Here is a 24,795-nt window from a genome sequence, read left to right on the forward strand (position 1 = left end):
TCAACATCGACAGCTCGCCCCCTTTGGATCGAGACCCGCTACGACCAGCGCTGTCGATGCAGCAGACGATGGCGCAATGTGTAGTTCCATGCCGCGTTAAGCAGCATGGCATCATTCGTTGTATCACCTGCTGCGCAGCAAACAAGATACGATGAACGACGCACGGGAGCGCGCAAAAGTGCGTACACACTAGATGACGTGGACGATATGTCGTTCCAATTCGGCTCAAACCGTCCAATATATCGTCTGGTGTGCACTCAGCTTAAAGTGCCAAATTTTTTTTTTTTTTGGCGGGGGGGCACCAGAATTCACAATGAATGACTTCCCCCGGCTAATGCAGAGATGAAGGGGCAGCACCGGGAACCTTGTTACCTATGAAGCTGCTGGAAGGTGCCCGTCCATGTGAGTGGGATGCTGGAAGTGTGGCACTGGCCTGTGACTTCATTATCCAACGCCACTTTGCCAGAATATGCCCCCTCAGCCATCCCACCTGCCTGCTCACACTCAGATTAAGGTGCCGTGGGGCCAGGTACTGATTTAGGCCCACTTGTGCCCTCTCCGTTTCTTGATAAAAAATAAGCACACCTTAATATGGATTTCAGGGCCCCAGGTGGCAGCTTGGGTTGCTTAAATGATTACATGTCTCCGCGCCTTCTAACTTATGACATAGGTGAAGGGTAATTAACGGCATAACTCCTAAAGAGGGTTATGGTGCCCACAGACCTCCCTCCGACCACAGATTTTGCGTAAGACATTTTCCCAAACTGAAACGTGTTGGTTAACTTAAGATATAATAAAGCAACATGCACCATTCCCCCAAAATCTCTCCCCCCCCCCCCCCAGTCTCCTTCACATCGCCTCTCTCTTCAGTCACTTCCTCATACCTCTCTCATTATCTCCTCTCACCTGGCTATTAGGCAATGGGCAGTACGAGGTCTATAAAGCTACATAACTCACTCAAGACGACCGGGTGACGTCAGATTAATAATTGACTGACCCAACTGTAGTCACGGTTTTGATCGCCATTTCGGATTGTGACCGGATGTGCGATTACCATAATGCCAGCAATTCTAAGGCACTCTCGCCTCTAAGTATAGTATACTCGGGGGGGGGGTAAAAAGACAAATAACTTGATAAAAAGAGAGGTCTCCTTAGCCTTCGAGGTAGAAGATACAGCGGCTGATTTCTAAACCACTTTGGTGATGGCACTCGGGCAGTAGCAGGGAGCTCTCAAAATTCTTCAACCCCTGTGGTCTCACAAACAAGCGGGTTATATGCGTACATAAAATACTGACAATCAATAGCCTGTCTGTCATTCTGGGGCTGGTCCGGACTCAGCTACTCTAATAAGGCAGCAGCTCTAAAGAGAGTCTCCGGGAGGGAGGGGAAGATACCAGCGGAGGATGCCGATCTCTGCTGTGGTAAGGCCAGAACGGGTCAGGCAAGCATTAGCTGGGTACATCACAGCTATAGTAAGACAGGGGTGCGGTCAATATCCCGACCGCGGGGATTCCGGCGGTCAGAATGCCGGTGCCAGAATCCCAACACTAGTCAGAATACTGGCGCCAACATTCCGACCACGAGGGATCCCGAAGGTAAGTACTGGGGTTAGAGGGAGAGTTAGGCACTAGGGGGAGAGTTAGGGATAGGCACTAATGGTAAAGGGGTAAGGTACGGGGAGGGGGAGGTTAGGTTTAGGCACCAGGGAGGGAAGGTTAGGGTAGGTTTTGGATATCTACCGAGAGGTGTTGGTATCCTAACCCGGTCGGGTTGCCGGCGTCTAGATTCTGACCTCCAGGATCCCAATCGCTGGCATCCCATACTCATCTCGTATGACATTACCCTCCCTCACCTCTGTAGTAACACATTCCCCTTCCCTCACTATTCAAATAGGGGAACCACACCAACTGCCAGTGATGTTTGGCAGGACTTGGGGTGACAGTTGGTGTATGAATGTGATCTGTGCTGCAGCCACAATGAGACAGTCAGTCAGGACATTACACAGGGGGAGGAGACATTGGAGCCCTTTGCACCCTCTTAGGAGTCGAATTTTCGAAAAATCACTTCTTCGTGGCACCTATGTCATGGAAGGAACATACTCCCTGACTTACATGGAGATAGATATATATCTATCTATCTATCTATCGGTGCTTCCTGTTCTATCCAAGAGCTAGTGAATCCCATGATGATAAAACAGCTTTCCCCATGCAGCGTAAGATCCTGTTATCACACTAGAGTTTGGACTAATGAAGCCATTAGGTTATAAATATCCCATATTATCTTATCGGGATAAGAGTGCTGTGTACTGTGCTCTCAGTGCAATATGCCGTGTACAAGTAGAAGTATAATGTGACGCTGCGTCAGGGAACACACGTGACCTATGGAATCCACAGAACATCCCTGGTACATTAGTGGCGCCTGGACCTTGGGATATCCCTGTAAATAGGTGGAAGTGTCAGCAATGCCAACACTGCATGTATGCAGCTTATGAGGAAGCGGTTTGTAGTTCCCTTATATTGGGAGTCAGTCTCCCCTAAATATAATGTGATGGAGCAAAACTAACAGGCGTGACACACGCTAGGCTCCGCTCCCTGTTAGCGACATCACCGGGAAGGACGTCTCTGCCTTACGCAGCCATCTTCTCAGATCTCTCCGCTGGGTAACCAGCCAGCTGTTCCCTGGGCCCCTTCTCTCTTCCCCTTATAGGTCACTGCACACGGCATGGAAACGGATGTGGCATGAGCAGGGTGCCGGGTATATTTAAAGTAAAGATTTTGCCCTGTGCAGCACGATTTCTGTCATTCTGATGTGTGGTTCTGCCTGATGTAAGGAGGAGAATGGAGGCAGCCAGAGACTGAGAGTTATATAGTGGGAGGAGCAGGGTCCCCCAGCAGCACAGAGTATATCAGGAGAGGAGTGATGTGTTAGTGAGAACAGGGCTGTATGTGACAGGGGCAGTGACATGATGTGAGGAGGGGAATGGAGGCAGCAGGAAGCCACAGATTGAGAGTTATATAGTGGGAGGAGCAGCCCCAGCAGCACAGAGTATATCAGGAGATACACCAGATAACAGTTTAATTCTGAGTGTCAATAAATATCAGCAGAAAGGGGTTTATTTAAAATTAGATTTTTTTTTTTTTTTTTTTATTTCTCCCCAATCCCCAAGGTTTTGTTTTTTCATTCTTTTTAGTCCATAAATTTAATTTTTTTCACCTCTGGTAGGATTTTAAAATAATTTGATATCCTTGGTCATGTCATCGATATGCTCTCTGCGTCTTTTCCCTATAGGTCCGTTAAAAGGAAATCTTCAAGTAGCTGTGCTTTACATATTTACGTCTCAAGGCTGAAGAGATGCTCCTTGGTGGTCACACTGATAAAGACTGTGGTCAGATTTAACCCAAATCAGTGAAATATTGGGCTACGGTGACGCTTCTTAACCTCCCCACTGTACACGGTCTATATGAGTAACGAGGTATCAGTTCTTCAGGAGGCGACCACAACGCGGTCAGTTAAAGTTGAATTTGAAGTGGAAGTTGCCCGAGCTGTAGGGGTTAAACCCAAACGGCCATTGCTGGTGGTGTCCGGAGCCTTGCTGGTTTTCTGGATCTAGCGGATCTTCCCCAGCGTCGACTTTCTGGCGCATTTCTGAAAGGGAAAAGAGAGGGCTCAGGTCACTCCAGTACCTGCGATTGGCTAACACGCAAACTGCGTTCTGTGCTCTTAGCAAATTGTCAACTGGCAAAGGGAGGGGGGAAGAAGAGAGAGGGAGGGCGGGTGGGGGAGAAGAGAGAGGGAGGGCGGGTGGGGGAGAAGAGAGAGGGAGGGCGGGTGGGGGAGAAGAGAGAGGGAGGGCGGGTGGGGGAGAAGAGAGAGGGATGGAGAAGAGAGGGGGTGGTGTAGAGAATGAGAGTGTGAGCGAGACTCCAAGTCTAATGCCGACAATCAATTCAAAGTTTCGGCCTAAACAGGGAACCATTTCCAGAAATCCTGTACCTGTATAAAATGTGCTGTGCTATTACAGGAAGCTGGATGTCACAGAAGGTCTATATAGCCAGGAAACATTGCCATACTGTGCTAGTACACATAGATTTATACCAGATAGTACCCCCCCCGCACTACATATAACAAAGCACCAACACACCTGGATCTGTTAACACTTCTTTGGCTGCCGCGATATCGATGAATTTCTTTTCCGCCGCTTTCTTCTCCTCCTCTGACTGGAAGTTGTCGGGGTGCCACTGCTGCGCCAGCTTCCGGTACGCCTTGATCACCTCCTGCTTGTTGGCGTTCCTGTAAGAGAGCGGCGCTCAGCTAGAGGTCACATGCTACCCCTGACCAGGAAAACGTTCATTCCCCCGCTCCCCTGGCACAACCCCAAAGCCGGTGTTACCTCTTCACGCCCAGGATTTTGTAGTAATCTCGCTTCTGGGACTGTTTCAGCAGCTTCTGCGCCCTCTCCAGACCTTCCTTTATCTCTTCATTCTCGCCGTCCAGTTCCTTCGCCTGCTGGAAATCCTCCACAGCTGTAAGAGCGCAGAGAGAGCAAACGTTACCGGGGAAAAGGGGGGACGCAGGGAAACTGACGAATACAGAGAAGGAACAATGAGGGGTGAGAAAACCATTCTCCGGTTACGGTATTCGCAGTTACAATCCCAGTCTCCTCCTCAGTGGTGACATTTGCACAAAGCAGCTCTGCCATTGTCTCCCACATCTCCGCACTCTCAGACGCCCTTCTAGTTCACGCTGGCGCAAAACTGCGTATTAAAATGTCTGGAGGAACCACATACAGACCTTTCTCAAACTCCTCGTTCAGGATGAAGACCTCCGCTCTGTCTTTCAGTGTCTGCGGGTTCTGGGGGTCCCTCTGCAGCGCTTCTGTACAAACTTTAATGGCTACCTCCGTGTGCTGGCTCTGGGGGGGACACAGTGGGTTAAAGGCTCTTCATTATCCAAAAAAAAAGCTAACTTGGGCACGTTCTCTATTGTGTGTCAGTAACGTGCTCAGAGAGACACTGATCATAATGAGCCAATTATCCCCTCACCCTGTACTGTCAAAGGCTCACAACTGTGATGGTTTTAAAACAATGTTCGTCGGAGAACCCTCAATGTGCCCGGGGTCGGTCAGGGTCAAAGTACCCACCTTGGACAAACAGTGACAGATCCTCTCTTTGGCTCTTTTCCTGTAAATCTCAACATTCGGCTCCGTTTTTATCGCTGCTTCAAACTTCTCAATAGCGGCTTCAAACCTGCGTCACACACGGAGAGATTCGCCGTAAGCAATGGTTCCGATATTAAATGTTACCGATCTCTATGAGGCGCACTGCAGGACAACGCCAGGAGGAGGCGCTAGTGAGACCCCAGTGTCGTTTCGGGCCTTTGATGTTCTTTGGACTGTGATCAGCACCATAGTGACAAAGGCACAATGTGCAGGAATATTCGCAGACAAATGCAAAGCACCTAAACCCCATCCTTGGCACTGTCTCGTTACTGCACATGGTGAGCACGTGCAAAACAGAGTATAAGGCTTCAAAGGCTGGGATAGCCGAATGCAGATACAATATGATCACCTGTACGTACAGTTCTAGTAAATGACGAGGACAGGGTAGGGGAGGTGTACAGGCATCTGAGAGAGGTACATCCACAGTGTGTGCACCTACAAATATCAGGGAGATGTGGGGAGTTATCCAGACGGTATGGGTAGTTTGGAAAATGCTTTCCCAACATGCCCCCTTTGCAATCTATCCACTCGCTCACCCAGTTTTTCCCTGGGGTACCTGCTAGGGAAATAGTCCTCAGTGATAGTGCAGGATTAATGCACAGCTCTAAATTATACACAATAGTATCCTTTAAAAAGGGTTCGCCAGCAACCGACCGACAATGACCCATACCTTGCGGGGGGAGGAGTGGGAGAGACACTTACCTCTGATCTCGGACTAATTCTTCAGCGGTCTCCAGCTGTCTGGAAAGCTTCTTCACTTGTTTATAGTGTGCAAAACATTGTTTATCATCCTGATCCAGCTTTAGACACTCCCGAACATGGCTACAATACAACACAAAGACCACATGAGCTTCAGACACTCCCGAACATGGCTACAATACAACACAAAGACCACATGAGCTTCAGACACTACCCGAACATGGCTACAATACAACACAAAGACCACATGAGCTTCAGACAATCCCCGAACATGGCTACAATACAACACAAAGACCACATGAGCTTCAGACACTACCCGAACATGGCTACAATACAACACAAAGACCACATGAGCTTCAGACACTCCCGAACATGGCTACAATACAACACAAAGACCACATGAGCTTCAGACACTCCCGAACATGGCTACAATACAACACAAAGACCACATGAGCTTCAGACACTCCCGAACATGGCTACAATACAACACAAAGACCACATGAGCTTCAGACACTCCCGAACATGGCTACAATACAACACAAAGACCACATGAGCTTCAGACACTCCCGAACATGGCTACAATACAACACAAAGACCACATGAGCTTCAGACAATCCCCGAACATTGCTACAATACAACACAAAGACCACATGAGCTTCAGACACTCCCGAACATGGCTACAATACAACACAAAGACCACATGAGCTTCAGACACTCCCGAACATGGCTACAATACAACACAAAGACCACATGAGCTTCAGACACTCCCGAACATGGCTACAATACAACACAAAGACCACATGAGCTTCAGACACTCCCGAACATGGCTACAATACAACACAAAGACCACATGAGCTTCAGACAATCCCCGGACATTGCTACAATACAACACAAAGACCACATGAGCTTCAGACACTCCCGAACATGGCTACAATACAACACAAAGACCACATGAGCTTCAGACAATCCCCGAACATTGCTACAATACAACACAAAGACCACATGAGCTTCAGATACTCCCCGAACATGGCTACAATACAACACAAAGACCACATGAGCTTCAGACACTCCCCGAACATGGCTACAATACAACACAAAGACCACATGAGCTTCAGACACTCCCGAACATGGCTACAATACAACACAAAGACCACATGAGCTTCAGACAATCCCCGAACATTGCTACAATACAACACAAAGACCACATGAGCTTCAGACACTCCCCGAACATGGCTACAATACAACACAAAGACCACATGAGCTTCAGACACTCCCGAACATGGCTACAATACAACACAAAGACCACATGAGCTTCAGACAATCCCCGAACATTGCTACAATACAACACAAAGACCACATGAGCTTCAGACACTCCCGAACATGGCTACAATACAACACAAAGACCACATGAGCTTCAGACACTCCCGAACATGGCTACAATACAACACAAAGACCACATGAGCTTCAGACAATCCCCGAACATTGCTACAATACAACACAAAGACCACATGAGCTTCAGACACTCCCGAACATGGCTACAATACAACACAAAGACCACATGAGCTTCAGACACTCCCGTACATTGCTACAATACAACACAAAGACCACATGAGCTTCAGACACTCCCGTACATGGCTACAGTACACAAAGACCACATGAGCGTAATGCGCACGTGTGTAAAAGATCCCCCCTCACCTCAGGCTGTACCCGTGCTCCCCCATGGTATAATCCAGATCCCCCCTCACCTCAGGCTCTCCTCGTGCTCCCCCATGGTATAATACAGACCCCCCTCACCTCAGGCTCTCCTCGTGCTCCCCCATGGAATAATACAGACCCCTCTCACCTCAGGCTCTCCTGTGGTATAATACAGACCCCCTCACCTAAGGCTCTCCTCGTGCTCCCCCATGGAATAATAGAGACCCCCCCTCACCTCATGCTCTCCTCGTGCTCCCCTATGGTATAATAGAGACCCCCCCCTCACCTCATGCTCTCCTCGTGCTCCTCCATGGTACAATCCAGACCCCCTCCTCACCTCAGGCTCTCCTTGTGCTCCCCGATGGTATAATATAGATCCCCCTCACCTCAGGCTCTCCTCTTGCTCCCTCATGGAATAATTCAGAACCCCCTCACCTCAGGCTCTCCTCGTGCTCCCCCATGGAATAATACAGACCCCTCTCACCTCAGGCTCTCCTTGTGCTCTCCCATGGTACAATCCAGACTCCCTCCTCAGCTCAGGCTCTCCTCGTGCTCCCCCATGGAATAATTCAGACCCCCCCCCCTCACCTCAGGCTCTCCTCGTGCTCCCGCATGGTATAATAGAGACCCCCCCTCAGCTCAGGCTCTCCTCGTGCTCCCCCATGGAATAATTCAGACCCCCCCCCTCACCTCAGGCTCTCCTCGTGCTCCCTCATGGTATAATAGAGACCCCCCCTCACCTCATGCTCCCCATGGAGCATGATCTCAGTCACCTCAGGCTCTCCTCGTGCTCCCCCATGGTATAATACAGATCCCCGACCTCAGGCTCTCCTCGTGCTCCCCCATAGTAGAATACATATCCCCCTCACCTCATGCTCCCCATGGAGCATGATCTCAGTCACCTCAGGCTCTCCTCGTGCTCCCACATGGTATAATACAGATCCCCTCCTCACCTCAGACTCTCCTCGTGCTCCCCCATGGTGTAATAGAGTTGGCTTAGTCTGAGGTAGGCAGCTCTGTTGTCATTACGCAGCTTGGTTGTGGGCTTCAGGTCTTGGATGGCCTTGCTTACATCTCCAACTTGGATGTAACACTCAGACCTCAGCTCCCGAACACTAGGATCCCAGGGAGAATACTAGAGAGAGCAGGGTAACAGACATGAGAGGAATAGCCTAAAAAAGAACTTTTGTAGAATCCGCACTAGTCAATCAATCAGTTAAAGTTATGAACAAAAATAATAAACTAAACCAACATCCTGGTTTTAACAAGAACAATTCAACATAAGACACTATCTTTGTTGGTGCTACCAGATATTATTTGTGAAAATCACAATTACAACTTGTTTGCACAGAAGCAGGAAGACAAATATAGTCTTACTGGTGCACTCTTAGTCAAATATAGGAAGTAATCAAACAAAGGGAGATAATTATGAAAAGATAATACTTAACCTTTAATAAATATATTTTTAAAAGAGTGTGTTAGATGGATACACTTCTTACTGGGATGAAAGAAAAGAGACACATTCATAATAATACATATAAAAATGTATCGCATGTAGTTTGGGCAAAAGTCTCTCTCTAAAGCTAGTTCCCCTATATGAATCGTAAATTCCTATGGGATGTATGTAAGTGGGGAAATAGAATAGGTACCCACCTAACTTTGATGTGTCATGCATGAATAGGTTCATAGATTTCCTAGAATTGATTTTGACACATGAGAATCGCAGCTGCCGTTGTATTAAGAAACCACAGAGCTTGCCAGTTTTATCATTGGTCTGGTTCTGTCCAATTAATATCAAACCTGACAAAACATTCTCCTAGGAGGTAACCAGTAAAATACAAACTTCATAAAACTCCATAAAGGTATACCTAAATGTGCCAGTCATATTACAGGAAGAGGCACATGTATGAGTATCTTTTCATAATTATCTCCCTTTGTTTGATTACTTCCTATATTTGACTAAGAGTGCACCAGTAAGACTATATTTGTCTTCCGGCTTCTGTGCAAACAAGTTGTAACCATGAGAGGAACAGCCGCCATTCTTTGTCCCCCGATTACAGGACACCGCGACGTCAGACACCGCACTGGTTTCATCCTACATACAGCAACGCACCCGTCCATTACCTCAATCACTTTCTCCAGCCAGCTGATGGCTTCCCCATAATCCTCTCTGCCATGGGCCGCCCACGCCTCCTCTCGGCTGGCTTCCAGACCCCGCACTCGCTCCAGCTGGTTCCTGGCTTCCTCGTTGGTGGGGCTGCTCTGCAACTGGCGCGGGGAGAAGGGGGGTGGGGGGGTTAATTGGCTTCTGACAGGATGGACCCTAGTGTTTTATTATAATAGCCTTTATTTATAAAGCGCCGCCATGTTACGCTGCTCTGTACACTGAGGATGCGTGTGCGCGCGGCAGGGTAATTACACTGTCAGCTCCAATTGGGCAAAGACTGACATGAACGATCCAATGTTCTCTGCACAGCCCTGGGCTATATAATGAGGTGCTATACAGACACATTACTATAACTGGCAGCAAGAACTATTAGGCTTGAAATACACTATAAAAGGGATAGTCGCACTTGTTTGAGGTTGGGGGGGGGGGGGGAAGCATCGACATTGCATTTAAAGGTATCAGGACAGACTCACCACCGCCTGGAAATCCTGGCTGGCCTCCTCCGTATCCCCCTGTTTCAGCAGTATGTTCCCTCTTTGGAGCCTGGCCTGCAGGAAATAACCGTACAGATGGAATAGAGACAGCAGTAAGTGGCTGGCCGTACCCCTTTAACATTATGGGTCATTTATAAAGATACTAATGCAACGTGATAAGTAATGGCCTTCATGTGTCAGCGTCAGTAAAGGTGCCCGCACGGCGGGTCATGGTGGGTAATTTTGGCCATACATTCACACTCACGGAAGGTTAAACCGGTTTGGAGCTGACTGGCTGGGTTCCATGAAGCCACGCAAGTGCCAGTGATCGCAAATACGCGCTATAACGCATATTCTACCCGGTACTGAGGACCGGAGACTCGCCTTTTCAAAATGGGTGGGTCCCCGGGGACGCGCTCTGCTGTGGCCAATCCCTGGCTCCTGATTAAGCGATTGATGACCCTGCAGGCTATAAAAAGCGGAGGTGGAGCCTGGCCAGACCTCTTTGGCGCCTTTCCTGGGTCATGCGGCGGCTGTATCGGCACTACAGGGACACGCGGCTCCGTGACCCGACGTGAAGATGGCGGGGTGGGAGGATGGCAGGTGGAGGTTTAGTGTTGCGGCGGGTGGGGGAGCTGCAGAGGTGTGCGGGTTAGCGGGTGCCGAGGCGGGTGTGGGTGCTGCTATTAATTGGGGTGGGTATGGGTGCCACTGTACACAAAAACAATGCAAACAGTGTATGGTGGGCGGGCACACGTCGCAGCATGGGTCCGAGTCTCAAGGTCTGCGCAACAGATTATCTGTAGAATTATATTTAGGACACTGACAATATCAAACATCCATCAGTTTGCTGGTGCTTAAAAAAAAACGTTTCCCTGAGGAAGCCTTAGGTCTACTGACCTCTTCTGAGGTTATTACAAATCCCAAAGCATTATCCAGCTTTACCTGCTGATTTAAAAGACTATGGCCCGTATTCAATTTGAGGCGAAAAGACCGGATCCGCGATACTTTTTCGCCTGTTTTGCCTTCACCCCGTATTCTTGGGGTCCCCAAGTATGCCCCAGGTGTTTGATTGCAGGTGCTTGCGGCAGGCGGGTTTTTCACGATTTTTTCAAACTTCACTTTAGTAACTTTTAAATATGCTGACCCCCATTTTCAAGTACCGCAAACTTGCTGGGATAAGTTATTTTACTGGAAAAAATACTCCCGAATACTATTCTGCACCACGTATACAAAAACGCTATTTAGCAGCTATTGAGCCCGTTTAAAAACACCAAATATCTTCAGCAAGCCAAATCGGGGAGTATCATAGGGAACCCCCATGTCAAAGCATCTTTTGGGGGTGTCAGGCTGATTTCCCCAAATCTGACAGGACTTTCCGCCTGTTAGTTTCACCGGGTCCCATTTTCGCCTACTTTCAAATTGAATACGGGGTAAAGCGGGCACGCGCGCGATACTTTTCCGCCTACAAAACAGGGCAATTAGGCGAAAAGTCCGGGCCGCGAAATAGTATCGCGGATCAGCTCAAATTGAATACGGCTCTGTGGGTACAAAGAACTGGATGTTTTAATTAATCACTTTGCTTCTGGTCCAAATCCTCTAACTGATGAGCCAGATTTGCGCAGTAACTTCTTGCAATTAAAGCCCATCTGTAGCAACTTTCGGGGGGTGATCGGTTGATGATTGTACAAAAACCCCGATATCTGAATACAGCTTTGTAATGCTCGCCAGTATTCCTGTAGCAAATTCCTACCAGCTCGGCTGACGCAGAACGTGGCTTTCCCTGTATGAAACCTGTAAAATCTGCCTCTCGCAATAGACTGGGTGATGATGGTAAATGAAAAGACCTCGGGGGCGACCATTGGCAGATTCACAAACTACACTGGAAGTTGCTGCCGAAAAAGTCAAGCGAGATAAATGTGGACTTGGTCACGGCTTAGGTACGCTTTAGATTTTATTTGCGCAGGATAGGAGAAGTGGTTAGCTGGGTGGCTGGCAGGCATTTTATACTACGGTTATGTCTATAATTTATATAAAAAGCTGCTCCAGGAAAAGCTTTTTGGTCTTTTTGAAAACTGTTGTAGGAATTTAAATGGACCAAAAAAAAAAAAAAAAAAAAGACTCCTGTATTAATCCGGTGAATAACTTATGTGTGATAGTGTACGGTTATGTGTTCCAAGCTTTGAAGATTATAAAACAATGGGCCTGATTCAGAGCCGGACGCTATTTGCGCTCGCTCGTCCAGAAAAAGGGTCTGGCTATTTAAATTAACCGTTCGCTCTTTGCGGTCTGTTCACGCCTTTATGTCTGAACGAGCGAACAAAACATGCGAACGTAATTTTGAAAAAAACGCCCCCTGGCCGCTCGCATCATACGTCATGTCCGCTATTTATTAGATTAATCGAGTACATCGGACGGCGTATGAACTGCTCGCTATTCTTGTGGTTGGTTTTTCCTACCACAATCATACGAGCAGTTCTGACTATAAAACAACCCAGTGACGTGGTCAATGACGCTGCTTTGTTAATTATGCACACCCATAAAACGCCCGTTTTGACCGTTTGGCACGCCTGCGTTCGGATCTCCACTCCCCGTTTTCAAGCACCTTCCCCTGTTACCACCTACAAACGCTTACTCCCGTCACTCAAAATAGCAGGCACTCGCTATTCAGCGAGCACACGATTTTCGGCCGCACTGACTGGTTCGCGCATGCGTATTAAAATCCGTACGCATGCGCAGTTGTGCGAACATCAGTCGGAACGAACGAGCGGCCGCTTACGAGCGGCTCTGAATCAGGCCCAATATACGGCTGTTCGGTGTTTACATGTTTTCACACATTAAACTTTAGTTTAGTACCTGTGGCAGCCACAATGGTTGTTACTGGCAGCTGACTATGATGGAAAAAGGTCACTGTGCACTTATACAAGATTTATGTCGCTTGGATTAATATTAGATGTCGTACTTGCTGTAACAAAGCTAAATAACGCTGTACAAAACTTTTTAGCTTTCGTTATTTCTTTCTGTTGAAGTTGTTAGATTTACATAAAACATTTAATTCAGATGGGACCCCAATTTTTTTTTTTAAGTGAGGGGTCCCTGGGACCCACAGCGCGATCACTGAGTGCAGAGCAGGACAGCAGCTGGGCTGAGATCCCGATCAGGGTCGGCAGTGGGCTCCAGCCCTTACGTGCTCAGACCACTAAATCTAAAAACGGCCCCTTCAGTGACTGGTCTGTGTGATTCCTGCTGGCCTGGCGGGGTCCACGTCTATGACCAGACTCGTCACTGCCTAATACAAAGGGAAGATTGACAGATAAAATACACGGTGTGCGATATTCTGTTCTTTGGTGGTGATACACCTGGGGTGTCGCTCTCTGCTCTGGTGCTTCTAGCACGCACTGGTCTGTATCTCAGCGGTTTGTAGCATCGGCTGAGTGTGCGAGAAGCACCAGAGCAAGATGCAACACCCAAGGCAGAAAAGAGGAACTGTGCGGGTTGTGACAGGTGCAGGGTGCTAGAACGAACACTATTGCCCCTATTCAATCAGAGGCGAAAACTTTACACAAGCGTCCCCGCTTTTCGCCCTACTCAATTCCTAAACAGGCGAAAACGGCAAGCGGCGAACGCGGAAAGTACTGTCAGAAGTGAGGAAATCAGTCTGTACCACAAAAAAAGATGCACTAACATAGGGAACCAATGTAGATGTGCACTAATACCCCTAATAACAGTGTTTGGGGTACTTAAGTAGTTTAAATTGCTTCTTATTAGAGTCTTTGCAGAAGTGGTGAAGAATGGCACAAAGCTGTATGTTTTGGTGACAATAAGTCGTCCTGTCCAGGGTATATGTAAATGGGCGCTAGCATATCGTTATGTCTCTAAAGTGAACTTTGAAAAAAAAAAAACTTCAAAAACGCACCTGCAATCCTAAAAACACCTGACCCGTCCTTTCAGACCCCCCAAGAAGTATATTTCGCTAGTTTTTATGCTTGTCCCCCCACTTTTTACTTTTTCGCCCCAAAAATTAAAGTACTTTTTTGGGGTGTTCTTAGGTTTGGTTTTTTTTGGCCGATTTGTCCTTTGGGGGAGCTGTCCCAATGGTCCTGAGTCGGTTTTCCACGTTTGCACCCCAAAATAAAGATTTAGCACTGTACACCAGCTATTCGTAGGCAAATCTTTTTCGCCGATTACATTGCACTGAGTTTCCGCTTGGAATTAAATTTGGAGATAAGATCCGAACAGGCGAAAAGCAGCAACAGGCAAAACTTTTTCGCCGATTATGGTTTTTCCCATCTAATTGAATCCGGCCCTATATATATGGAAATCTATTTACTTATCGCTACGGTTACTTGTGCCTTCCCCACACAGCCTCCCATTACCCCGTCCCTACCGCCAGGAAGTCCGGCTTCAGTGCTATGGCCTTGCTGAGATCTGGAAGCGCTGATTTAAACTTCCCCATTGCCAGATAAACCGCTGCCCGCTTGTAATACGTCAGGTAATTGCTGGGGTCTCCATCTGCAATGAGAGAGATATAAATAAGACAGCCGCACGAGGACGGCAGACTGGGGCTCGTCTCTGACCGGTCTACGCAATACAATCCAAAATTCACATCAACACTGATGAAATAAAAGATATAGAAGAGAAAAAAAAAACAAAAAACCCGAAAATAGCAATTTGATACCTTACACAAATATTCATGCGGATGAATTAAATCAATTTACTTGGGGTCTCAGCGGTGGACACAGCTCCCCTAGCATGTACAGGAGTTTTTGTTTTACCCGCAGGAAGCACACAGGTAGTTATCTCCCATGCTCAATACACACAATGTATGCATTCAGTACAACACAGAGGGGAGAGTTTCTGAGAACTAGTGCACAGCAACAAAATGCAGATTTTGCTTCTAAACTGCACTGGGAAAATAGAAAAAGAAAATCTGATTTCGGAGATATCACTCTAATTATGCTGAGTGGCTCGCTGTGAGTGTAGCAGGGAGTGCTGCCCCCTGGTGCACAAATCTTGTCCTACATGCTGTGTGTCATTGGAGGCTTAACCAGATTGCTGTGGATTTGAAGAGTTAAGGCGCCCATCCACTGGCAGATCTGAAAACGACTGCACGATTACGACACTGTAATCGTTCAGTCGATTGTCAGTCTGCGATGAGCCTGCACTGAACGAGCAGTCGCTCAGTGCAGGCTCATCTACCATCTGCAAACATGCTGCACCTGACGATATCGTCAGGTTGTCCAGCATGTATGCCAGATGATAGATGTCTAAACGACCAGCGCGCACGCGCATCGCTGGACGTTTTAGACATTTCTGCAAACGATTTGAACGATCGTTATCGTTCGATCGCTCAACTTAATCGTCTAGTGGATGGGCACCTTTATAGTAAAACCACCGGGATGCACGCAGCCTGTATTAAAGCTGTGAAACGTACCGAGCTAGGCCTTGTGGGCTCACTTTCCATATTATATCGTTATTAAAACAGTCGCCTCATCAAGTATCTCCAAATCCGTTACCGTCCAGGTGCACTTGGGCAGGAGGGTCAGGTGACAGTACATGCACGTTGGTATTATATCATGTAATGTGTCTGAGTTGGGGTGCCCACCATTATTAATAGCAGGATGAAGCACCTGACCGGTTCCGCTGACTGAGTGGGATGACTCCTTATTAAAGACCCCCCCTCTGCTCCTTACTTCGTGGCCTGTGCAGGGCTTCCGTCAGAAGCTTTGCTGGAGAAACAGCGTCTCACTATTCATTAACCGTCTGATCAGCTCTGTGCACACTCACGGGCACACAGCAGTAAGCCCTCATTGGCCGCCTGACTTACTATGACCACAGAGCAGAGTGCGGGGCACAGGTAACGCTGGCCACACTCTACCCTTACTATGCAGCATAACGTACAGCAAAGGTCCCATTATGCCTTATAATACACGTCTTCATAGTGACGAGGGAAATGATCTCGCTGTTACTTTAAACATCTACTGTGATCACCGACCATTACGGGTTATATACCACACACACAGCCCTGTACTCACCCACAGCCGAGTGATAGTGAGAGAGGGCCTCGGCCAACTGTCCTGCAGCCAGGAGCTTCCGGCCCATCTCCAGATGGTTCTCCACTTCTGTCTGGCTGGCAGCCAGAGATCCTGCCCATCAAACACAGAAGAGACACAGTCACCAGACAGTATCCAGGAGCAGTCACTCTAAGAAAATAATCAGCTGTCCGTACAGTCCCGTCCCATGATATTGTGACCTCTAGGGGGCGCTCTTCTCACAGGAGCCCACAGTCATTTCAAGTGGACCGGTCAACCGGTCAAAAATTCTTAGGATGTCTCCAGCTACTCCCTGACTGATTCCCAACATGGAATAATGACCTAACTAATGTAGCTCTAACAATTGTCTCTATAAATGTAGCAAACCTGAATTCATTAAGAACACGTGTGGCAGAATATTATTGAGTTTAACATGACAAAAAAAGCCACAATGCTTAATTAGAAAAAATAGTGAAAAATTCAGTTTCTTAAAAAAAAAAAAAAAAAAGAAGGATTATGAAGGATTAGTTTTCATGTATATTTCTTGTAATTTGCCATTTTTTTTTTTTTAAAAAGGCTAGAACGTGGACAGTTTACAATAGCAGACGGATCTTGCAAATAAAAAAAAAAAAAAAAGGGGGAACTGGGGAACTGCTACATTCATTAATTGTTCTTCCCTGCCCGAGCGCCCGTCTTGGTGACATCATGGCAAAAAGAGTGATCGTGTGTTGATTACATTTAATATAATTTTATAGCCATTTAGTCCAAGAACTGTTTTAATAATGGGTTCTAAAAATGTAGCATAAACATGTATTGAAACATAGCAGATGTATGGCATTAATTACACTAAAAATTTTATTTTTGTTCACACATATGCATATGAAACATGATTATGTTATACTGATTCCATGGGGAGATGCATTATAACTGTGGGTTCTTTATGGGGCCTGTATATGTTGTTGACACATTTTCTTTTAGCAAGTTCTAATGGTTCCAAATGTATACAGTGTTCATAGTGTTTTCGAATACAGAATATGGAAAAAACTGCTTTGAACATGTACTGTTCTCATGGGTATTATACCTTGAATTTGAAGCGACCCAAATCTGTCCCTTTCTAGCCACAAGAATGCTAGCTAGGCCTTAATGGTCTGAGGAGCTCTTAGGTGACATAAAGCAGGCCCCACAAGTGTGTCTGTCTTCTTCATCAAAATACATTAAGTCCTTGATTGCTCACACACAATGATTTGTTCTGCCAACATTAATATACTATTTTGTCTGTAGAATTTATTATCCTGGGAGAGTGGCTGATGCCAAAAAAAAGAAAAACAATGTGTCCAATTGAGGAGTGCTTTTATTTGTTCTTGAATTTTACCAATTGTATTTTAATTGTAGATTTTTACTGATATTACACTAAGTTTTGCATGACCCTAAAGAGATGTCTGAATGTTTGACCACAGAAAAACCTGCTGCGCTTGGGCTGGTCCATCTGTCCGCACTAAATAAATACACCTCAAAAGGTGTAAGAGAATGCGTTCTACCAAAACAGCTGGTGACAGCAAATCTACAAATAGATGTCTCAGAAACAGAGGCCCTGATTCAGAGTCGGACGCTTTGACCAGAGCGATCGCTCTGAATCAGGGCCGTCCTATTTAAATTTGGAGCAGCCTTTTGGACGCTCGCATAGCTGTGGGTTACCACCCACAGCTTATGCGAGCGTCCATGATGATGGTCGCGATGATCGCGACCATGGGGCTTGCGACGAGACCCTTGCAGTAGGGTCTCGCTGCCGCAAGCCCTGGAGTGATTTTGGCTCTATCAGAGCCAAAATCACTCCCACTGACATCACTAGTGATGTCAGTGGGGCCGGCCCCAGACGGTAGGCGTTCCCATGGGACGCCTACCGTCTGGCAGCCACGCCCACCAAAGGGGGCGTGCTGTCACTCACCATCGACAGCACGCCCCCTTTGGTGCGAGACCCAGAGCGACAGCTTGGCTGTCGCTATCCGGGTCTCACGCATGCGCACGACGGAGCTCCCTCCGTCGTGCGCATGCGGGTACCATCGACCCGCTTGCCGAGTATCCTGCGCTCGCGAGCGGGTCTGAGTGAGACCCAGAGATCACAATTTTCTGGGGGAAGATGGTCTGTCTGTACTGGGAGGCATGTTATCAGTAAGGATATCAGACTGGCTCACCATCCAGATGCAGATCCAGGATCACACAGAGAAGGGAGAGAGAAGAGAGGACCCCACTCACTCCCCGTCTCTCTCTCTCCATGCCTGTGTGGCACTCTCGTTCCAGATGTCCAAGTCCTCTCTCTGCTGCACCTGTCAGCACACAGAATATTTTACAATCCTTTATATTTACTATATAGAGAGAGGCCTAGGGAATAAGACCTCACAAAATCAACAAGTACCCCTCACCTATTATACAAAGCAATCTGACAGTACAGTCTATATAAAGCCCCATCCCTGTCCATATACAGAGATACCCACTTACAGTATAGTCAGTCTATATATACCAACCACACTGTCCTTATTCAGAGATACCCACTGACAGTACAGTCAGTCTATATATACACACCTCACCCTGACTTTATACAGAGATACCTACTGACAGTACAGGCACACAGCCTATATTCACCCCTCACCCTGTCCTTATACAGAGATACCCACTGACAGTAGTCAGTCTATATATACACACACCTCACCCTTTCCTAATACAGAGATATCCACTTATTACAGTCACACAGTCTATACATATATACCTCAACCTGTCCTTATACAGAGAGATCCACTGAGAGTAGTCACAGTATATATACACACCTCACCCTTTCCTTATACAGATACCCACTGACAGTACAGTCACACAGCCTATATTCACCCCTCATCCTATCCTTATACAGAGATACCCACTGACAGCACAATCTCACAGCATATATACACCTCACCCTGTCCTTCTACAGAGATACCCACTGACAGTACAGTCACACAGTATTATATACACCTCTCACCCTGTCCTTCTACAGAGATAACGACTGACAGTACAGTCACACAGTATATATACCTCTCACCCTGTCCTTATACAAAGATACCCACTGACAGCAGTTACACAGTATATATAACCCTCACCCTGCCCTTATACAGAGATACCCATTTACAGAACAGTCACACAGCCTATATATATCCCTCACCCTGACCTTATACAGAGCACATTACACAGCATCACACACACACTGAAAGCAGGATATATATATACCAACCACACTGTCCTTATACAGAGATAACTACTGAAAGTACAGACACACAGCCTATATTCACCCCCCATCCTATCCTTATACAGAGATATCCACTGACAGCACAATCTCACAGCATATATACCTCTGACCCTGTCCTTCTACAGAGACACCCACTGACAGTACAGTCACACAGTATATATAACAACCACCCTGTCCTTATACAGAGATAACGACTGACAGTACAGTCACATAGTATATATACACCTCTCACCCTGTCCTTATACAGAGATACCCACTGAGAGCAGTCACATAGTATATATACCCTCACCCTGTCCTTATACAGAGCTAACCACTGACAGTACAGTCACACAGCCTATATATACCCCTCATACAGAGATACCCACTGACAGCAGTCACACAGTATATATACCCCCCTCACCCTGTCATTATACAGAGATACCAAATGACAGCAGTCACACAGTATATATACCCCCTCACCCTGTCATTATACAGAGCACATTACACATCATCACGCACACACTGACAGCAGGATATATATACCAACCACACTGTCCTTATACAGAGAAAACCACTGAGAGTACGGTCACAGTCTATATATACACACCTCACCATGTCCTTATTCAGAGATACCCACTGACAGTAGTCAGTCTATATATACACACACACACCTCACCCTTTCCTTATACAGATACCCACTGACAGTACAGTCACACAGCCTATATTCACCCCTCATCCTATCCTTATACAGAGATATCCACTGACAGCACAGTCTCACAGCATATATACCCCTCACCCTGTCCTTCTACAGAGACAGCCACTGACAGTACAGTCACACAGCCTATATATATATCCCTCACCCTGACCTAATACAGAGCACATTACACAGCATCACACACACTGAAAGCAGGATATATATACCAACCACACTGTCCTTATACAGAGATAACTACTGAAAGTACAGACACACAGCCTATATTCACCCCCATCCTATCCTTATACAGAGATACCCACTGACAGCACAATCTCAGAGCATATATACCCCTCACCCTGTCCTTCTACAGAGACACCCACTGACAGTACAGTCACATAGTATATATACACCTCTCACCCTGTCCTTATACAGAGATAGCCACTGACAGCAGACACACAGTACATATATATATATACACCCTGCCCTCACCCTGTCCTTATACAGAGATACCCACTGACAGCAGTCATACAGTATATATATCCCTCACCCTGTCCTTATACAGAGCACATTACACAGCATCACACACACACTGACAACAGGATATATATACACCAACTACACTGTCCTTATACAGAGATAACCACTGAGAGTACAGTCACAGTCTATATATACACACCTCACCATGTCCTTATACAGAGATACCCACTGACAGCAGTCACACAGTATATATACCCTCACCCTGTCATTATACAGAGCACATTACACAGCAGGATATCAGTACACAGAGGGAGTACCTGCAGCTCTCCTGTCACATTATCCTGCAGACACACAGTGACACCAGGACTTCCGCTTCCGGGTGTGATGAGGTGACACGTGACCCCCCAGTCTCTGTCTCCCGCCGCCGCTTCCGGGATTGTATCGCGCTCCAACCGCATTCCTGGCCGAGATAGCGTGGGGGCCGCTGATTGGTCAGCTGCCCGCTAGTCACACGTCATGTTTTCAGTATGCTGGCCACGCCTTCCTCGCACACGCCTCTTGTTTCCAGTCTCCTAGAGACAGCAATGTACGCGCGGCATTACCGCCCTCACTCGCCTGTCATTGGCCTCAGTGCACCCCGTGGTTCCGTCTCTTCTCGTTTTCATTGGCTGCTTTTAAATGCGTCCCTCTGGCGCTTCGCCACTTGCTCACCTGTGATTAGTCCCTTTCGCTCACCTGACTTTTTACGTCACTCACTGCATGCCCTTGCTCATCTCCCCTTTTCATTGGTTGCGATGGTCTGCGTTTTACCGGCTGCTGTTTCGGATTGGATATCCGGCCACCGAGACACGCCCCCATCTGCGCTGTGATTGGCTAGAGAGAATCGCTACTGTTCCATGTAAAGCTCGGCTGTGAGCTCCACAGCGATCCCTGAGGTCAGTGGAGGAATTGCAGCTGTACTGGTTTAGCTGGTGTGGTCCCTGGTGGTTACAGCATTGGGGCTGCTTGCAGGGGTCCCTGTGCCAAACGTCAGGGGGGGCTGCTCCAGCTGGGGTGGGGGCCTGTAGGGTATTATTATTGTCCTTTATTTATATCTCTTGTATGGGGCCCATTTTTGACCTGGACTCCCCATTGGATTCCAAACGATGGGAGTAGGGAGAGGTGCGGACGGTGTGGCGCTATTTATCCAATATTTTCGACTGGCCCAGTTCTGTATAAGGCCATGATTTACGATATCATGCAGAGAGGGGAGATACGCTATGGACTGAGGCGGGAGGCTTGTCTGCTCTCTACGGGGTACGGACGAGCTCCCCAAAATGCGCAAGTCCCCCGAGGCGTAGTGGGCATGGCACCCTGACAAGCTCCCCGAAATTCAAAAGTCTCCTTAGGTTGCGGGCGGTCTCGCTCCATTGAAGTCCTGCATTCTCCAGAGGATGCAGTGGGCTTTCCGCCATTATTCGCCTCATCGCGGGCCCCGGCGTCCCGCTATACAATACCGCAATTTATGGCATCGTGCAGAGGGAGGAAGGCTCACAATGACATTATTCTCTGAGGAAGTGGGGCGATGTGGGAGGCTTGTCTGCTTCCTACGGGGTCCGCACCAGCTGCATGAAATTCAGAATTTTCCGGTTCTTCTATTAAGTCAGTGTCCTCGTCTGTGGCCTCGTTTACTGTATGGTCTTACCATGTCCCCTGCATTTATGGACTCAAAGACCACTGACCCTGATCTACATACATCTCATGGGGACCCATCAGGTGTGGAACGAGGTGGATAGTGGTTTCCAAGTGCTGAATGTCCTAACATTTCAGACTTGGCTATAGACATAGCTGTGAGCTTATCTTGTCTACCCTGTATGTCCCTGCTTTGCCTACTGCTGCACACATCACAGTATTTATATTAGCATGGAAATCAACCTCAGGCAACCAGAGGGGGGGGTGTAGTTTCATTAAAATGTACATCATTTATTGTGTCCTATCAGCAGGAAAGGCAAATTCCTGGAGAGGCGATTGGTAAACAAGGCCTTTTGTCTATGCATGACAATGACTTGAAGATGCTTACCTGGCACCCAACACAGCAGCAGGTATTGAAACAGCCATCAAATCATGACCTTTGACTGACCATAAACAGGGATCAAATACCTTACCATATGTTATCAGTTTTTGACTAAGAATTAATATTTCGATCATAACTTGGAGTCCCCAAAATCACTGGAATATTCTTGAATTTTGTACGCTGGTCTAATGTCATTTGAGAGGCCCTAAGACTTATTGTTTGGGGGAAATTAGATAATGTTATTGATCACACATTTCAGTACAGTCGTCCTTACACTCAATTTATAGTTTAATACAGATCAATGTGTACATACCATATTTCATGTAGCTATTACACAAAGGAAATGATGTACAGTTATTTGTACTTAAAAGTTACATGCCTGTTCCTGGTATGGACTCTGGGTTAATTAACAAGTCAGCCAGGCACTAGGTCATGACATCATTATAGAGGGTAGTTCATAAAAGGTATGAGAGCCTTTTGTTCTAAGTCAGACTTGGGGATCACATTTGAGTTGAAGCCTGGACCTGCATTTTCCTGCCATGCCCCGGGCCTCAGAATAAGCTGAGTAACATTCTGTGGTTTTTTATTTTTTAAGTTACAACGCATGTTAAATTCTAGAAAACAGTCTTTGAAGAGGCTATTAGATCGCTAAGGTTACGCTGTAACTATTAGGTATTGCTAGAAGCAAGGAAAGACCAACCAATTGTGTTCTAGTTTATGTCACCCAGCCTGTGATAGAGTGTTCGGGGACTTGTGGTTCCTTTGTGTATTTTCCAAAGGTGGTTGCAGTAAGACATGTATATGGTATATGTGCAGAGTAATGGAATATTCATTCTGAGTATTAAATTAGACTGTTGCCTCACTACATTAGGACTTGGGGACCTGCGAGTCCTCAGTACTGATGCTTTTGTAGTACCAGTCAGGGTGATACAGTCCTTGGCTCTGACCTAGTCAGTAGCAAATCAGTGATACCTAGCAGAGACCCTGATAAGTGTTATAAAAGTTAGTCCTGATCTGACATATCCCAATATCTGCCAAATTGTGTCCATTTATAATTGCTAAATAATATGTCCACTAGCAGCCAGATCAACGACTTCTCTAGTTTAGTTTGCTCCCTCAGTTACTTGGTTTCCGTATATTGTGAATCAACAGCTTGTAGGTAGCTAGTGAGGACCCAGCAGCCTTGACTAGGGATAGCCATTGAATGGTTCCCCATCGATTGTGCCGCCTGTGTTTTGCAACAATGGCAAGAAACCATCGATGGTTTGCTCCGTCAATGAACAACCCTGCATGTGCTACGCGTCGGGCAGCAGGCCAATTAGGGAAGGGGAGCAGGACTGAACTGCGCTGCGCTATCCGGCGGTGGGCGCAATGCGCAGACAGAGTCTCCCTCCCATGCATCCGGCCGCTAGGCAGTTTATACCGAAAAAGTGGTGGCTGCCAGGAGGTGCCAAGGCATGACCTCACCCAACAAGCCTGGAAAGGTTTAATTCGGGGGGCGCTTATTGTCTCAGCCGAGTTGACTCTCTCCGGAGCCCAGCACTGCGACGGGCCTGCCGATCGTGAGCCTGATTCACAGTTGTAAGCAAACTAACCGATGGTGGCCGATTGGCGCATTCGCAGGGTCTGTTGCGTCTATGCTAAAAGCGTACAACTCTGAAATAGGCCCTGTATGTGGATCAGGGGGAGGTCACTGTCACAGTCAGCGCTATATATTGCGGCATGCAACAGCATGTCCTCATTACCTTTTATTGTGGTTGCTCACTACCTGTTACCATATTCAAGAGTCTCTGCCACTGGAGCTCAACATTAGGGAAGAGGGTAACGATCTATTGTCACCTGTGAAATGATCACCTCTCTAGAACATGGGCTCAAAAGGGAACTAAGGCAGCATTAATCCAGGCTTTAAAAGAGCATCTTATAGCTATACAGCTCTGACTGTACAAGCAGCTGAAGCTATGCAATGCACCGTAACACCTGGGGAAAAGATCGATTTTGGATTCTGTTCGATTTGCATTCGATTTTTGATATCGG

The 24,795-nt window shown here is 47.1% G+C and overlaps 1 protein-coding gene across 2 annotated transcripts; it reads right to left on the reverse strand.

Annotated features, from left to right (window-relative positions):
• Positions 1 to 3,084: 3,084 nt before the first annotated feature.
• On the reverse strand, positions 3,085 to 21,283 carry LOC148513803 (dnaJ homolog subfamily C member 3-like). Of its 2 annotated transcripts, none has more exons than XM_088481230.1 (13): positions 21,026 to 21,283; positions 18,477 to 18,608; positions 16,288 to 16,398; positions 14,640 to 14,764; positions 10,253 to 10,327; positions 9,737 to 9,880; positions 8,566 to 8,747; positions 5,921 to 6,040; positions 5,141 to 5,246; positions 4,792 to 4,912; positions 4,391 to 4,523; positions 4,142 to 4,290; positions 3,085 to 3,645 (listed from the first exon to the last, which is right to left on the reverse strand). In XM_088481230.1, exons 2-13 carry the CDS (start codon positions 18,556 to 18,558, stop codon positions 3,506 to 3,508), a joined length of 1,488 nt encoding a protein of 495 aa, XP_088337356.1. In that variant the 5' UTR covers positions 18,559 to 18,608; positions 21,026 to 21,283; the 3' UTR covers positions 3,085 to 3,505. The 2 variants fall into 2 exon arrangements, with proteins under 2 accessions (XP_088337356.1, XP_088337357.1); XM_088481231.1 differs by lacking the exon at positions 21,026 to 21,283 and adding an exon at positions 20,908 to 20,929.
• Positions 21,284 to 24,795: the final 3,512 nt, after the last annotated feature.

The sequence above is a fragment of the Taudactylus pleione genome, unplaced genomic scaffold (assembly GCF_031769625.1).
Source record: "Taudactylus pleione unplaced genomic scaffold, aTauple2 ptg000268l, whole genome shotgun sequence".
Classification (NCBI taxonomy): Eukaryota; Metazoa; Chordata; class Amphibia; order Anura; family Myobatrachidae; genus Taudactylus; species Taudactylus pleione.

What these genes read in the sequence shown, in the direction of transcription:
- LOC148513803 (XM_088481230.1), bottom strand. Translation starts at nt 18,558, where the DNA reads ATGGAGAGAGAGAGACGGGGAGTGAGTGGGGTCCTCTCTTCTCTCTCC. An exon ending in GAGCACGAGGAGAGTCTGAG is followed by an intron (nt 6,041 to 8,565) that starts GTGAGGAGGGGA and finishes GTTGTATTGTAG; the next exon opens with CCATGTTCGGGAGTGTCTAA. An exon ending in GAATTAGTCCGAGATCAGAG is followed by an intron (nt 5,247 to 5,920) that starts GTAAGTGTCTCT and finishes TGTGTGACGCAG; the next exon opens with GTTTGAAGCCGCTATTGAGA.